Raw genomic sequence first — 17,669 nt, 5'->3', positions numbered from 1 at the left:
TTCTAATAGGTGTACACCATATTTAATCCAACAATTTTTTACCTTCAAGTAGATTGGTGCGTCTGCTGGATCCAACTATGTTAAATCAAACCATTGGAGCGCCTTTGAGTCAATACAAGAATGGTAGTTAAAGGAAAAGGATGATTTTTTTTAAATACTTGTAGTTCTTCTTCCTTAATGTGTGCAGCCTGATTAGCTCAGGGAATCAACTAAATGAGAATTTAGGATAATAGTCTTGCTAAGATGAAATTTTGTCGCTTGGAGTAGGACTTTTACGATTGAATAATGATTCGAAGATTCGTAGACAAGCATTGCCTTGACAGCATAGACTGGCTTTATTGAGTATTTTAGGTCTTCATTGTAAACTCTTAGAGAAGTTTTAGTATTGCATTGTTGCTGCTAATGCAATTGAGATGAAATTAACTTACATAATTTTGGAGCCGAAGCGCTGTTTCTACGATCACCAACTGCAGGAATCCGGCCACGAATTAGCGTTTGTTTAAGAATATTATGGTTGGTTGTTTTTATTAAGGAGATTTTCAGCCAGACGCTGGTTCATATTAAGCATACTATCCTGAATAATTCTCTGGTCGAGCTGGGTCTCAAAATGTGCTCTAAAGTAATTATAACAGGATTAAAGATAAGTGTTTCATATGTAAGATGTAGGAAAACGGGGTGGCCCATAGTGTACGGAAACAGTCAGAAACAACTTCTATGGGCGAGAAAATTACCATGCTAAGGACCTCTTCTCGTATCTAACGGATCATGAACTTGCTGAATACTAAGTGTTAATCAAGCCTTTTTTGTAGATTTATTTCGATATGGTTGCAGTTTCCTTCACACATCGCTATAAATCATAGTAACATCCCGGTTATTGCTTGAACTGAATTTCTGGCACTTACCACGTTTAAAATCTGTAATTTTAGAAAAATTCGATGCCTTCCTGTTTTAGGCGACACGTGATTTCTGTCTTTTTTGCATTCTCTAAAATGTATCGAACGCATTATTTAATTTCAGATTGTACTGGACCACTCTTCATGGGTTGTCCATGTGGTATTTCATGAAAAACTTTCCAGAAATCACTGGTAATTTGAGAAAAGTAATAGCTGATGACTCATCAGTGATGAGATTGTGTTGCCATGAATGGGTAGGCACTGTATCTGGATTTTTTTTTTGAAAATTACTGAAGAATCAGGGGAAATCAGGTAAAATCAGGAAATTTGATTTACTGCATTGATTCGAAACCCTGTCTGATAAAATCGTGACCTGATAAAATTAGGATCTATTGAATCCTCAGTGGCCAACTTTTTCCAACATCTGACCTATTTTGCAACTTCCATTTGATAATTGTCTAATGTTTCTCGATTGAGCGGAATTGGGGGCCATTGGGTAGTTTAATGTAATTTTCGATGTAATAGAACTCATCACGGAAACACTGAAGTACCTTCCGTCCTGGCTGTAGTGGTAGCTTGTCAAATCTGACCATAACTTCATAGGTGCTTTGTGTGCCTTAATGAATGGTAGAAAGTGTTTTTTCCAGGCACTCTTGTTTGTACATTTTCGAGTCCCTCATCTTGTTTATGACGAAAACCTCAGCTGCAAATCCCTTGCCAGATCATATGTTACCATGATAATTTATCGGCGAAAATGATCTTAGTCTTGACGGGGACATCTCCTCGTGCTGTGGCCAAATAGAATTTTAGGTAAATTTCAACGTTTTCGCTCTGACCACTTAGGATTTTCGATGAGCGTGTGCAAGATTAATTTTCTGTTCTCTTCTTTCATCTGGCAAACATTTTAAAAACTTCACGAGCCGTGTCGAAACTTTCAATACTGAATGAATAGAATAGAGCCGACTATTAGGGGCGCTGTCATAAAATGAACTGTGCATCCGGTGTTATGGTATTATGGTCGAGACACTGTAACAATTACTCCATGTCTATTTGAATGGTGTGTACACAACGTAGTCTGGCTGTCTGGGGCTAGCTTTGGCCAATGCAATCAATCGTTCATCGTGATATGCTTTTGCGGAATTGAAATACATAAGCAACTATCAAAGAATAGATACATTATGGGTTTATAATTCGAAGGGCATTACAAAAAAAAAATGTAGAAAAGCTCATCCATCGTAATACTGATTAGCCGCTAGTTATAAAAGCGATTGTATGGAAAAAGCTGACACTTGTCAAACAATCAGAGATTGCATATGTTTTTTTTCCTGTTCTGTTTCAATTTATTGTCGTAATTGTATTTGTCCTTGTATGCACCTTCACTATTATGGTTTCTTGATTCAATCACATCTAAATAATTATTTTTAATTGGTTATGTCACTTTCAAAAAGAATTGCTGTGTGTGCTGTCGTGGTCCTCTAAGATTTTTTTTTACTTTTTCTAATCCTATTGTCACCTTTCCAAGCGCAATGTATTGTTGTGAAGAACATATAATTACTATGCATTGTTTCTCTTTTTAAGTACGCAGTTCAGCAGCGTCCCATAACCTAGGTTGACTTAATTTGGTTTAGTGTTTTGATCTATCTTTGGTTTGGGTTTGGTTTTCATATTGTTAGAGAAATCAAATCATTTATTCGATTGTTCTCCTAGTCTAGGCCCTACAGCTCTTTCTTTACTTGCCAGTTGAGAAATCCTGATTCTTCCTTCGCGTTGGCATGAGTTCTTTACGGTATCTGTCACTCACGATACCGATAATGCGCGCTGTAGATATCGTTTTTTCGACTGACGTTTCTCTCCCCTTGCCCTTCACACTATTTTAGCGCTCTTTCTCTCTCGCTATATCTCTCTCTCTATCTATCTCTCTTTCATTTTCTATGACTGTCTCTCATCACTCTCTATTTGCTCTTATCAGTACAATTGAGTATTTCGTATTGCGCACTCTCTATCCTTTTTCAGTGTACGTAAATATTTCCCCCATTCACACATGTCTCACGCTACAATGTAGTGGTTTATTACTTTCAGGTTTGTTTATCATAATATTTCGCAGATACACAATGTGGTTTATTTTTCATTAGAGAAGGAAAGAAACCCGACTGTACTCGATATACAGGTCGTATTGAATGTTGTAAACGTAATGAATTTAATTTCATTCTGAGTTGTGTGCACATATGATTGGCTGTGTCAGTTAACTGTTGGATGACCACTGAAAGCTTGTTGGGTGGTACGGTTTTATTGTGCTTTCAATTTCTTTGTTTCACAAAATCACGCTTTCTACTAGTACCGTATGTATGACCGAATTACAATATACTTCTCAAAATTTTATTTGATGATCACACAGACATATGAGATTTGAAAATTTTATAGATCTCATCAGATTGTCACTAATATTAACTATAATTATCAAATTAAACTATTCCATCAACTAGTTTCCACAGTTTGAACCAGTGATTTCAGGGATTTTTTAAATAGTTTACCACCCTGGTCCTTAAAATCACAAATTAAATCATTTTGTTTGTTTTGTAGAGAAGATAAAAAAGCACGTGCTATCAAAAACTGGAAATCTCTGTAAATAAGGATGCGTTTCCCGTTCATAGTTTCTAAGAAATGTGGACAAATGTCTCAGGAGACCAAAGTTCGATCGGGGTAATATTCAATAATTCACAATTCAGTCAGGGTAGGTGTACCAGTTATGGCTATACGTACTTACGGTTACGGAACACACCATAATGGGAACCTATATTCAAGGCTGGTAATTCTACTCTCAAATCGGGATCGGTCAGGTCTATTGATGCAATTAACAAAACTTTATTAACAAATACTGTTCTGACTCAAATTCGGAACAGTCAAAGACCCGAAGCAACTTACTTTATTTTTGCGTATCCATCGTCCTTCAAGATTTCACTTGCTGTACAATGTTACCTGATGCAAAAAAAGAGCAAATTCCTCTGTAAGACTAAAGATCTCTTGATAAAGGATGCTATGTGGGAAAAGTAATATAATTGGATGATTTATAGTTGATTAAAACGCTGTAGTGTTCAGATGTTAAAGCATAGTTTTCCACCCGTCCATACAAATTTAAAAATCAAAACCTTGAGTTTAACACATACAGCAAGTTTTTCAATGGCTAAAAATCCGATGGATTAAAAATAAGCGTATCGTGTGTTAACTGCATGGGAAACAGTTTATTTTTGAGCTTTTTCTGGTTGCTAGGTTGAAAATTAGTACCTTTACCCAAACGGTATATTTTCCTTTTCACGGGAACGATTGGCCTACGTCCATATATACAACCGCTCATAAGTAACGTTTAAATTTAAAGCATACTGTGAACCATCAAACAATCAAATGATCGAAATTAGTACACGTATTTTTTGTGCTTCCAAACCTGAGGTCTTGTTTAGGCCTATCCTTTTGCAAACTAATAATATAATGCAATTAAATTCAATAGAATGGCACTACTGTATTATCAAAAACGTGATTTTCCAATTTGTTTCGACTATTTCAACGTTGTTTTAATGGATCATACAGAAATATTAGGTGCTGGTACATTTTGAGTATTTTACTTAGATTGAAGTACTTTGAACATAGGTGGAATGGAATATTTAGTGTAAATTTGTTCCATAAGTAACCGATTCGTAAATACGTGCTCAGTTTGTAAAGTGCATCTGAAGTGAATTGTGTACATACCGTCAATTTAGACACCAGGATGGTTGTAAAATGATTAGGAAACAGATCCCGTGCAGTAGGTAAAATTAGGGATATGCGTTATCATTTAACAATATGTTTCTTCAGTTTCTAGTTTATATACACCACTTTTTTGTTGTACTTATATTTGTTATCGTATTTTTTAGATGTTTAGTAGAGATTGCCTATTTATTACTAGCAAATGTTGAGCGTTGTTCGCTTTCGACCCTTTTTGCAGCCGGGCACCAAAAACAGTATTTTGATAATCACTCTCGACTGAATCCAAGCCTAACCGACTACCGGGCGAGTAAGCTGGATGTACAACAAAGAAATAGCTATAATCGAACGAATCACAATCGGTACCAAAGTCAGCAGTCGCACTCGCAAGCTCAGCAGCCACTACCACAGGTAGTGGTTGCCGATAGCACCATTACTTCTTTGGCGTACGATAACAATAATCATCACCACAGTAGTAGCCATCATCAGCATAGTCACCAGTCAGTGCCGCAAGCCCATCAAGTTCATAATAGCCAACATCAGTATATTCAGCAGAACAGTCGCTACAACTCGAGTTCTGCTGGCAATGAACAGCCGGACCCGTACTGGGATGAACCGGCTGACAGTCGACGGTTCACCGAGCGAAGAAAGAAAACGGTGAGATTCGATGGACAGGATGCCGATGCCGACTGGGGACGTTGGGAGTCGGAACGTCAGGGAAGTCAAGATTCAACGACAAAGGATTCAGGCATCGATACCAGTAGTACATTTACTAGTAGTGAAGATTCAAATCGAGGCGATGGTCCAAAGGTACCTTCTTTGATACTGAAACTTTTCTTAAAAATAACCAACACAATACACATTGAAGAAGTCACACTATTTCACAGGCAGAGTACACACCATTCAATACAACTCTATTTATTTGAAGATATTATTGTTTTTAACCTACCTACATATACATCGTGTATCTGTTACTCAACAGGATATAGCTATTTATCGTTGATTGTTATGCATGAATGATGTAGCTTTTGCATGAGCTTCCGTAACATACTCGCACCAACCTTCCTATAAAATATCTTTTCAGTGATTTGAGTTTATTTTCTGACTATCCATCCTGGTATAAATTAAAATGCAGATGCAGATTACTCATGTTAACGGAATCAAAATTGCTGAGTGCCACAACTGCAGTTACTAAATGTTGCGGAAAGTGAAACACATTCACTGAACTATAGAAGCTATACCTGTTCCCAAAGAAAATGTGTAGAAAACGCTGAATATATGATTTCGCTTTTTCCAATCATACATATAGATTGAATGATGCTTTAGAACAACATAAATCAAAATGATGACCATGCTGCTACAGAATGACGCCGCAGACTTCGTCCAGCGACGTTGTGCTGGCTGCTCTGTCGAGGCTCTTGAGCACGTGCTGCCCTTCGAGACGATGGGATTTCTCCATGTTAGTCATTTTATAGTCATGCATCAGTGTCATTGATGAAAACGGAAATAATTAGGGCGAATATGCTGAGAGGCGGTTTTTTGTTGTTGCTGTTTGAATTTGAGATTATTGATTTATATATTATCGGCGAACAAGATCACATAAGAACGTTTGGCATATTCCTGTTTTGGGTGCCTTATGGGGATTCAGGTGGCCAATAAAAAGAAGATGACTATCTCCGATTCAAAATATGTGTACACCATAGCATAGCAGTACTCTAGCTAAGATAACCTCGAGATATTGCTGCCTAATTTGATGACTAGCAGAAGATACAAGTAATCAAGGTTAACAAAAACTGAAAAATCATAGTTCAAAACAAAGTTTTCAACAGGCACTTTCCGTATCGTATTTAGTTCGTAATAAAAGTAGCAGCATACCTTTTTTAGCTTGACACCTCAGTTTTCCGTTAGTGAGGATGAAATGACACACCGAGCATATGTATTTGAAGTTTCACGGCGATGAACAAATAAATTGTGATTTTTTTCCCCTAAATGATTCGTAAATAAAAAGTTCCTCTTAGTTCCTCTAATCTATTTAACATAGAAAAAAATGTAATGTTTTTGACCTGTTTACTTTCTTTATAGAATCACAATCTATTTCATATGAAATATAATTACAGATATGAAAACAACTATCTGATCGATTGGAAGTTGTTCCATCAAAATCGGACAAGAAATGATTAAATGGGAGCAATATTCAATTTATTAGATGAAAAAGTTTGGTTCTTACTGTAGAGTTACTCATCGGTTTGCTTGGGCAATCTGCAAAATGCAGCTTTTAGTCATGCCCTTTCCAAACTTAAATTAGTGTTTCACGAATCTTATCGTCTCACCTAATCACTTTCCTCTATTTTGGAGATTTAAAAAGTTTATTTAATTTCGATGCAGTTCCAAACCAGTTTCTAATATTTTTTTGGCATAGTTTGCAAACAATTATCGAAACTCATACTGTGGTCTACTTTTGGGGTACAGGTCAAATCTAATGTGAAATGTGCTTTGGAAGATCGAAAAAATAAGTTCACCGTCCGAAAACATTAATTTTACTAATTATTTTTAATTTAGAAAACAAAGTACATATATATGTTTAGTTAATCATTACTCCCAGCCGAGACAATTTGATAATTTTCGTAATTTCTATTACCGCTCATTGATGAATTGATGAGAATAAATTTATTTTAAGGGAAAAACATCTTGAAAAACGAAGAGGCGAGGGGGTGACACATCTAAATCTCAATTCTAAATGCAGATGCTTGAAAAATCTCACACTAGCGAATTAATCTTCGAAAAATCTTCTATCATTTTTCGCATCTACTTGCATCGCGCATCATCTTTCTGGAGGAAATCTTCAGAATCGTCACCAATCTTCTTTCTATCTACACAGCGCACGCAGCTAACGAATGCAAAACAAAATCTTTCCTGCATCGCAGATAGAGTCGCGATGGCATAAACATTAATTTTCCATAAGCCATTTGTGCAAAAGCTGTTTTACTTTCATGAAATCGCTAACAAATGCAAAACATTTCAATGCCGCTTTTATGAAGATAATTTGCAGACTGAATTGTTTTTATCTGAAACCATTTTGCTTGATCCTATACCGTTTAGTTTTATTACGGCATTAATGATGGCAAAGGTGCCTGGAAAAAGTTAAACGTCAAAATTTGTCTATCTTTCGATAGTTTTGTTGTGCGATCATTGCAACAATGTTCTACTACAGCGTTGGATCAACAAGTTGCGTGACATTATTGATAAGGGCGATTCATCTATTGGAAGCAGTTGCTCAGGAAATGTATATACGTAAATATGAACAAGTGGAAGCTCAATCGTTTCCGAAAAGTTTTCCTTCTTCCGGATGATGCGATGAAGTTTATATGCGCTTTCTTGGAATTTTTGGAACAATTGACCCGTTTGGCGAATTTAAATCGTTGCTATGGTTCGGAAGACAGCCGATTTCCAGCTGACGGACAGCTTCTGAAGTTTCCTGTCAGCAGTTTTCCGCACTCCCAGTTTGACACTGATGCTATTCGGATCATCCTCGCTATGTTATTTTTGGGTAAGGCTGCCATTGACAATATGCTGTATACTCCTATCAATTTTAAGCGTATAATTTGATGGCTTATTATTTAATTCATCATTAGGGAGATTTTTAGCCTATGGCTAGTTCATTTCCGGAGAAAGGAGAGGCCTCAGAGTGAGTAACCTCTAAATACATGGTTAAATTAACATTTTGTAAATAACTTTGGTTGCTGGCTCTTCAACTTATTTGGAAAAAATAAAAATATATAAAATAGTGAAACAGAGGAACAACAGAAAACAAAATGATTTAAAACAAGCTACAAACGAATAATCCAAACAAAACAGAGCTAAGCTGGCATGGGTCCAATAGGGGAAATCCATTTATCTGAGATATCCCGACGGCCGAAAAAAATTCCTGCTATACCAAGTGGTAGATTTTGGCTTCTTTTAAGAATGTTACTAGTGCTGCCGAGACCGGAGTATCATTCCCGAGCAGATCCCTGATGCTGGAAGTCAGGGAGAGCGACTCTCGAAGATTTTGTAGTTGGGCAGTTGCACAGGATGTGTTCGACGGTGTAGGGTACCCCGCAGATGATGCAGCTTCTGCGGAACGGCAGACCACCATAGTTATTGTAGAGTATAATGTGACCGGTCCGAAGCCGCGAAGTCACGCGTTGCTCCCTCAGGTTGTCCAGTTCGCTCCAAGCTTCAGTTGACCCTTTGACTATGTGGATGAAGACAGTTTTGTTGCGGAACCACTCGGCCTCTCATGCCGCTCGAATGGTCCGCATAATCCACCGTCTGACGTCCTTGTCGGTGAGTCTGGGACCTGATGTCCCGGCTCCGAAAAGGTGATCAACAGACTCGTTACTTGGCACTCCGAAGTGTCCGAAGGGGTGCTTTGGTGCCTCCGAGGTGATCGCTTGAACGACGCTGTGTGAGTCGGTTAAGATAAGTATCGGTTTGTTGGCTGGCGTCGTAGTGGCATGGAAGATCTCTGCAGCCTCGGCCGAAAAAACTGAGCACTGTGGAGGAAGACTGCTGCTTTCAGCAATACCGTCTCCAAAAATCCCGATACCTACTCCGTCTGTGTACCGGTGTACGTGATCGGCATAGTAACTCGGCGACCGATCTGTGCAGAAACACGGATGCATCCCCTGCTTGGAAGCGGTTCTTGATCCGATTGTCCAATTGGATTCGTGAAGAGTGCCAACTTTTCTCTCCATGCCTATGGACTTTGGCCACTGGTGGAGGTCTAATTTGATGGCTTCCAGTACTTCGTAAACCGCATTCACTTTGCTCCTCTCAGTTGGCTGCTCTGTTGTTGTTGACCGATTTTACTAGAATTATTACTCGATTAAACTCGAACTCAGAATCAGAGTGATGCCCAAATCTCACATTTGAGCAACATGTACAACCCGAGCAGGAGGAATAACGTATGAAAACCTAATTCTGACCTTATACCAAAATTTGGTGTTGATCAGCCTGACATAACCCGAGTATCAGGATCGAATATCTCGATACCTTAAATTGCTATGGATAAGCCTGACATATGAGATAAACTTCAAATAATCTAATACCAAAAAACTTGTTCCCACAATACCATTCCAATACCAAAACAATACCACACAGATATTATTTTGCTATCAATATATAAATTTTTGCTATTTATAAAGCATTTTGCATGCAATTTTTTGGTATTATTCTTTGGTAGTTTACTTCTTATGTCAGGCTGATCAACACCAAATTTTGGAATCACGTCAGAATCAGTTATGCGTAAGTTATTTTCCCCAGCTCGGGGAGAAGTAAATACCAAAGAATAATACCAAAAAATTGCACCCAAAATACTTTCTAAATAAAAAAAAATATTTTGATTCCAAAAGAATACCTGTTTTTCATTGTTTTGGTATTGCATTTGCATGATTTGGTATTGGAATGGCATTGTGGGATTTTTTAGGTATTATTTTTTTGGAATTTTAACTCTTTATGTCAGGTTTATCCATACCAATTTAAGGTATCGAAATATTCGTTCCTGCTCGGGAAGGGGCTCATTTGCTATCATGTAATTTTGTGTATTCGGTAAATGTGATAACATTACCATTGTGGATATTTAGCATCGTACAATGCAAACGACGCGTTTGCTAAGCATTCCCGATTTGCTCGAGAACTTTTTCAGGCTAGAAATAATCGTAACTTTCTTTGGCTGTGTTTCATTTGCCGGACAGCCAACCGTGCAACAGTTTGAAAGTTATTTTCCCTGTTTGAAAATCCCTGTCTAGACGTTGGACCGATTATCGAGCATAGCTCAGTTACGGTTTCCAAAATTTTACTTCTTTTCTGTCAATAGAATCAACGCTCAGATATCAGGGATATTCTTTAACAATCTGTCACTTTTAACTACGAGTTCAATTGAGTTGTATAATCTGCATTCAAAATGGAACCGAGCTCCAAAATTCATTAAATTTGAGTGCTCTGGAAATGTTTTAATGCTGTCAACTAATAAATTTAGCGCAATTTTTTTTTCGTTTTGATTTTTGAAATCAAAAAAATACGAAAAATTTGGTACCTACAGAAATCCTCTAACTTCATCACAGAAAAAGAAAATTGAAGAAATGTAACCGCGCAAAAAAAAGTTTGGGTGTACTCAGAAAAATTAGCTCTTGCAGATGATGTATAAAAACCGGTAGGTTTTGAAAATTGATCAACCTAATTTGACCCGGAAATTGAGTTACAATGTTTTAATGCTGTCAACTAATAAATTTAGCGCAATTTTTTTTTCGTTTTGATTTTTGAAATCAAAAAAATACGAAAAATTTGGTACCTACAGAAATCCTCTAACTTCATCACAGAAAAAGAAAATTGAAAAAATGTAACCGCGCAAAAAAAAGTTTGGGTGTACTCAGAAAAATTAGCTCTTGCAGATGATGTATAAAAACCGGTAGGTTTTGAAAATTGATCAACCTAATTTGACCCGGAAATTGAGTTACACCCATCAGCATCATGCATGGTAAAACAAAAGTACCCAGCGGTCACTTCACTTTTACTTACTTTTGACTAGTTTGTCTCCCTTTCTCCTTCTAATGTTGTCAAAATCGTAGGAGCAAAATCACCCAACGGGGGTAGCAACGTTGAGTATAATCATGATTACCTACTCTTGGGTATAACTAACATAATTTTCGGTAGAAAGCGAGTGGAAAATTCCATAATCTTTTAAGGTTTCTATGATTCGTGCCATCAAAAATTAGAAGCGGAAAGGTAAAATATAAAATAGCGGCCATTTGTGCATTCTACCAAATTTCACCTTAAAAGATTATTGTAAGCAAGGAAGTATCAGTAATTATAAGAAGAATTATAAGAATTATTGGCTGATCTAAAATTGATGGTAATGTTTTTGTTTTGCGTTCTCCAAACAAATAAACCGTTAAGTGGCATAAATAAACATTTGATTCCGTTAAATCTAGAGTAATTTCAATCGGCATTTGCATTAGCTTATGTTATTGGTTGAATTGGAGAGGTATTGAAACAGTATTCCCATTTTCCATATCAAATTGAATCTGCATCTGACTTCTGCTCATTCTTCTAGTTCTAATAAAGTTTGATTCTCTAGTTGCATGTGGGGATAATATGTTTGCCTTTTTATTCGTTTTTTTATTCTTTAGTTAGACTCTCTCCATTTGTCATATACAACTATTCTATCGACATCTTGTTCCCTCTATATTGTTCCTATGTCGGTATCTAGAACACATAAGCTGCTGTTTTCTCCAACAATATGCTCGCGGGAAGAAGGCTCATTAAATTTTATCTCTACATGATCAAGTTTGATTTCAACCAATCGATTTCCAATCATCTTGCTGTAAATAAACAAAATTTATTTTTCGTCATGTCTGTGTGTCTATGATCAGTGTTTTCCCATTGCATTTCTACATTGTGTGTCACCGTGTGTTCCATGATGCACTTTAGTCACATACTCTTATAATCCTCACCTATCCATCCATCGTATCGTTTCTTATGTATTCAAATTGGATATAGACATACTTGGTCTGTTCTTATAGTTTCTCTTTCCTTCATTTTCTGTCGTATACATGGTAAATGACTATCTGGTTAGGTTTTACGTTGTTAAAATTTTTCCGTTAAATCATAACAGACAATCGACACAATTAGGACTATTTTTGGGCAAATGTGTTACTGAAAGAAATTGTATGTGAGTTTTTGCTCGTTAGTAAATCGATTCCAGCAGTTGATTTCTTTCAGTAATGCTAAAAATGCTCTAGAGTGTTCAATTAAATTGCAACAACGAATCGATATTGAACACACAAATGAAGCAAACATCGAATTTGAAATTCCACACAGAATCCTGTTAGTTGGCAAGTGTCAGCAGATGGCAGCCGTATGATTGGTCATATGGTACTGCTAAGAAATGTTGACAGCGAAGACGTTTTAGGACTGAAAGTACGCGGTGGTCAAGTTCTACCAAACGAAGAAAAGGGAGCAATTATTGAACAAGTACAACGAGGTTCGATAGCAGACCAGGAAGGACACATTAGGCCAGGTAAATACCAACCGTTCTTGTTTAGAACTTTTGAACCAACCAATCAGTGCTTAGCTTGGATGATTGTATCGCCAACTATTGTAATTGGATCTAACAAAAAGGCATTCCTGTTCGATGTAGGGTTCCACTAGTTTCGTTTTACCGTACCATCCTTTACTGTAGCTGTGTTTCCACACCAGTTTAACAATGTCAGCATCCAGTTTTTCATTCCCATCCACACGTTTTCAGGTGATGAAGTGGTGGAATGGAATGGTCACTCATTGCGCGGTAAATCCGCACTAGACGTATACGATATAGTCGATGCTAGTAAGCTGGAACCATTGGTAGAAATACTCGTAACACGTGCGATTTCGATAAATCGCAAAAACACTCAAGCATCTTGGCGAAAATCTCATTCCCCGACGCGAGTTCAAACTCAACACAGAGGAGGTACTAGCAAATGCTTTTCCTGTCAGTAGAAGACATTTTCCGTAGCAAATCAACTTGAAAAAATTGATCGAATTGAACCTTTGGCACCCCAACATATAGCTAATGTGCTATCCAAAAACCAACCAAAAATTAATGCTCCAAATTAGGGATCTAAGAATGTTGATATCTTATATTTTTTGTTGAATATTTGTGTAATACTTTGTGCTCTTCCTTCTGTAACCACTTGTAGTTCGTACAAACTGATAACGTTTACTTAAATCCACAGAAAGCTACAACCGGCGAGACAAGCCAAGTGTACTGGTAACGTCCCCAGGTTCACCGGACTTGCATAGCGTACGTAATTATTCCACCAACCTCCGCTACCCAAATAGACTGACACCGGCTGCGACAGCTTCGCAGCAGGAAAATAGCGTCGGAGGACGGGTTCAGTTGAAGTTAGGCTTTGAACCAAGTTCTCTGCAGCTAATCGTGACGATCGTGTGCGCAAACGGGCTGGTATCAAGGCACAACGGCGCAGCACGGAATCCTTACGCCAAAGTAAGTATTGATTTATTGACCAGTTGGAAATGAACCTCATGGAAATTCCTTTCCCATTTCCAGATATGTTTGCTTCCCGATCGAAGTGAAAAATCCAAAAGACGAACGAAAACGTTAGCTCTGACCAACGATCCTCGTTGGGGTCAAACGTTTGTATACGAGGGCCTCCGAAGAGCTGACCTTCAGAACCGTCTGTTTGAAGTAAATGCCTGCTTGTCTATGCATAAGCAAATAAAGCGTATTAATTTGAAACAATCTTAACTTCTTCCAGATCACCCTATGGGATTACGTGCGCTTCGGTGCCAACGATTTTCTCGGTGAAGCGATTATCGAACTGGCCACGCATCCCCTGGACGACGAACCAGATTGGTACACACTGCAGCCGCATCAGGAGTCCCTGCGAGATGCAGTACGTATTTATCAGATGATGCTACGGGATGACTTTACTTCTTTGCCTATGCTCGGACTTATTTCGTTTGGTTTCCCTCAATTATTCGTAGTGTATTTTAAAACATTTATTCAATCGGTTCCCCAACCTTCCGCTGACTCAGTGACTAGAGTATGTACTGTTATCTTCCTTTCGATATTGTTTGAACGTTCCTATTCAGTTTTCAATTGATAGTACCATCCGTATCAATAGCTGAATCTGACATATAGCTTGGGTAGCATTAACCTAGAATTGTGTTGCTAGTGTGTTACAAATTGATAGGTGTTCCATTGCATTTTGTACAGAGCTATTGAAGTTGACCGTGGTTTCAGTTGATAAACGGATTTTTTTTTATAAATATGTGGATGTGGTATATTACCATGTTTTACTAATGTATCTGGGTTTCCTTGCCTTGCACATGCATCACAATTAACCTTAGGTGGTTTATGATTGCTTAGGATCTGCGTGTAGGTTATGCTTCCAATGATCATGAAAGTTCATGATGAAACCGGGTACCCTTAAGAGTGATGTAAAATTTAAAATTTTCGTTCCCCAGTGCTTAAACGGTTCCAAATTGGTTACAAGCTGAATGTGCTCAAACCATTTGAAGTTTATAGTGAAATTTTACAATGGGAAATCCAAATTTTTTGATCATATCTGTCTAACAGTTCACCATATTGCTCTTCTCAAAAACTAGATGACTGATTGGTAGGAAATTTTCTCCGCTACAATTTTTTTTAAAGACCAAACGTTATTAAGGGTGTAAGACTTTTGGGTCTGATGTTCATGCCAAATCAACTGGTCTACAGGAAAAAAAATGAGTCGATTTGATCAGTGGGGTGTATTGCATCAAGTTCAATACTTTTGTTGGTCCAGGGTTTAAGAATACATCCTATTTCAACATCACTCAAAATATTATGCCTGAATGGAAACAATGCGAAACCTCAATGGTCAATCACAGTCCGCTGATCTATTTGACCCCGTTTTGCGGCATCTATGACGCTTTCACTAGAGGGCATATGTCATGGCTACTATGTCACACTGCATAATACAGTGATGTCCACAAGTGAGTTCACCTAATACTTGAGAATAATTCATACATTCTCGAGGATTTTTGATTCCTGATTTGAAATATTAAATTGAGAAACGAGCAAATGTTATGTCCTGAGTTTAATAGAATTTTATGATCTGGGACATAGAGATTTTTCGGTCAAGATGCTGCCCTACGTTATGTTTTGATTCATTATTTTCTCTTTTCGACTTCAGATCAAAGCAGTGGAAATCAATAAAAAGGCGTTCTTTTCAGGAAAATACAATAAAAAAAAAAGAGTCTTGAATTTTCACTGAAGTTCACCGGGATTATGAAGATTGGAAAATGTTCAAAATTATGTATTGTTTTGAACTGGTGATTAATGAATCATTATCATGGTGTGGACAGGAACTGTTTGTTTCCTGTATTTCCTATGTAGTTACCATAGGAAGTTTTTATTAGATATGCTTAGAATTTCCATTAATTCTTTGAAATGCTCCTCATAATTTACGCACTCTCTTTCGAATTCTAAAAATTATCTCTGGAATATCCTTGGAATGCCCCGTAACGTGGGTAGATCACCTTTTCGTGGTACGTTACTGGATGAAAGATCTACCAACGAAACCAAGCCATGACTGCTTCAAACTAGGGGAACAGGATTTTGCAGTAATCAAAGGAACGCATCGTAGTCCTTGTTACTTTTTGATAGTGACAATACTCGACTTTGTCCACTGAGGATGAACTTGGAACAAGGAAAAAAAAATCAGTTAGTATCCATGTGATTCTTAATCTTCTATTCGTTGTTCCATTGTTTGAAGCGGTTAAGTCTAAGGTTCTGATACATGGTCAATCCCGAGTAGCACACTTTCATCACAATTAGTTACAGCAACTTGTTTATGACTGAAATAAGCCGTATATAAGTTTCTACAAGTGATTTGTGACAAGCGTGCTACTAGGGATTATCGGTGTCATTGGTTAATTTTGTTGCTAAGGAATCCAATTTTGACTGACAAAGGGGCGCGCCTTTGGAGGGTGCGCTCACTCTTCGAAGGGTATAAATAGCGGGACCATTCAATTAAATTCGATTCCTTGCGATAAAAGCAAGAATGACAACTATATCAAAATCTAATACTTCATGATTTCTTAAGAGTGATAGAGTAATACGACATGCACTAAACTAAGGACACGGGATATACTACAACAATCCCGAACAGAGGATAAAACTTATCCTTGGAATACTCAACTGAATTCATTTGAAATTTTCGCCAAAATTTCGATGCAACCAACTTAAAAATTAAATTCATTTGGAATATTCCTCAGAATTGCCATGACATTTTTCTTACATATTGGAACTGTATTCAGAATTTTCGATGAGTTACCTTCAGAATTCCCTTTGAATTATATTCTATGAATTCATTGAGTTCCCTTCACATTGTTGTTAGATTTTTCCTAAAAATTCATGTCAGATCTCTGTTGGAATTCCTCTGAAGATCTCCTGGAATTATTCTCTGATTTTATTGCAATCTTCCTTTTAGAATACTCCCTTAGTATTCTCTGAAAATTCACCTGGAATTATGCTCTGGATTATTTGTCTCCAAGAACATTCTTGAAATTATCCTCAGAATTCCCATGGATTTCTCCTTCGAATTGTTTCAAAATTTTCCTCTTAATTATTGTCAAATAATCCTCAGAATTTTCTTCCAAATTGTCTCATAAATGCTTGGGAATTACCCTAGATTAATTCCTATGAATTTTCATTAAAGCTCCATATGAATCCTATTCATAATAGCTGAATTTGGTACGAGAACTGTTAAATGTGATGTGATATAAAATTCTATGTGCAATTCCTAAGGTTATGCAGCACCAAAACAGTGAAATGTTTACAACATTGTTAATTTGAAATTAAAAATTAATTTGACACTTAAAATAATTTTTTTTTCTGCATCGTCTAAATTCAATGAATGTAAGGAAAAAATTTGGAAAAAAATGTTTACATAATGAAATGTATATTTTTTCCTGAATAATGGCTTAAAAAGGAAAAAAAGCATAAATGACATGGCTGAGGTCACCCTAAAATGCTACGTCATTTATGCATCTTTCCTAAGAGAGTTTGAAAATTCTTTGAGTAATTATGAAATTTCCTAAGAAGTCTAGATTTTTTTCAGGAAAAAGTAAATACCCTGAAGATTCCCAGTTTTACGTGTTGTAGACGGTCTGTTTTGTTCGAATACAAATGTATACATGTCAGATAAATCATTTTTGCTCATAAATCATTGTCGATTTTTTAGTAATAGGGTTTTGATCTAATTTCCGTCGTACTAAGCACAACCCACGCTTTATCTCTCTTTTCTGAACGAGTTTAAACAAACAGAGGAATATTTCTGTCAAAGATGACTTGCAAATATATTCACCTTTCCATAAGTACCATTGGATTTGATAAAGAGTCACAAATTATTGAGATATTGTCTAAAATCTAACACTGCTTCTTGATTCTAAATCCGTTCTACGAGTTTCAATTCCGTCCTAACGCATTGAAACGCCATTAGATTTTCTTCGTTC

General features: G+C 37.0%; 1 protein-coding gene across 13 annotated transcripts in view; it reads left to right on the top strand.

Moving 5' to 3' along the window:
* Nucleotides 1-17,669, top strand: part of Rim (Rab3 interacting molecule) — a 164,909-nt gene that overhangs the window by 104,447 nt on the left and 42,793 nt on the right. For 10 of the 13 annotated variants that reach the window (XR_010518325.1, XR_010518326.1, XR_010518324.1 and 7 more), the window contains exons 8-13: nt 4,870-5,438; nt 12,489-12,687; nt 12,916-13,116; nt 13,382-13,653; nt 13,717-13,854; nt 13,925-14,062. Coding sequence is in view for 1 of the 13 variants with exons in the window: in XM_065231116.1 (XP_065087188.1) it covers nt 4,870-5,438; nt 12,489-12,687; nt 12,916-13,116; nt 13,382-13,653; nt 13,717-13,854; nt 13,925-14,062 (1,517 nt within the window). In the remaining 12 variants the exon portion in view is untranslated. The remainder of the gene's footprint in view (nt 1-4,869; nt 5,439-12,488; nt 12,688-12,915; nt 13,117-13,381; nt 13,654-13,716; nt 13,855-13,924; nt 14,063-17,669) is intronic. The other 3 variants (XR_010518327.1, XR_010518328.1, XR_010518329.1) reach the window with 3 other exon arrangements.

This window comes from Ochlerotatus camptorhynchus, unplaced genomic scaffold (genome assembly GCF_037179485.1).
Source record: "Ochlerotatus camptorhynchus isolate MF236.1 unplaced genomic scaffold, CSIRO-AGI_Acam_v1.1 ptg000342l, whole genome shotgun sequence".
Taxonomy (NCBI): domain Eukaryota; kingdom Metazoa; phylum Arthropoda; class Insecta; order Diptera; family Culicidae; genus Ochlerotatus; species Ochlerotatus camptorhynchus.
This window is presented reverse-complemented; position numbering and strand designations above follow the sequence as displayed.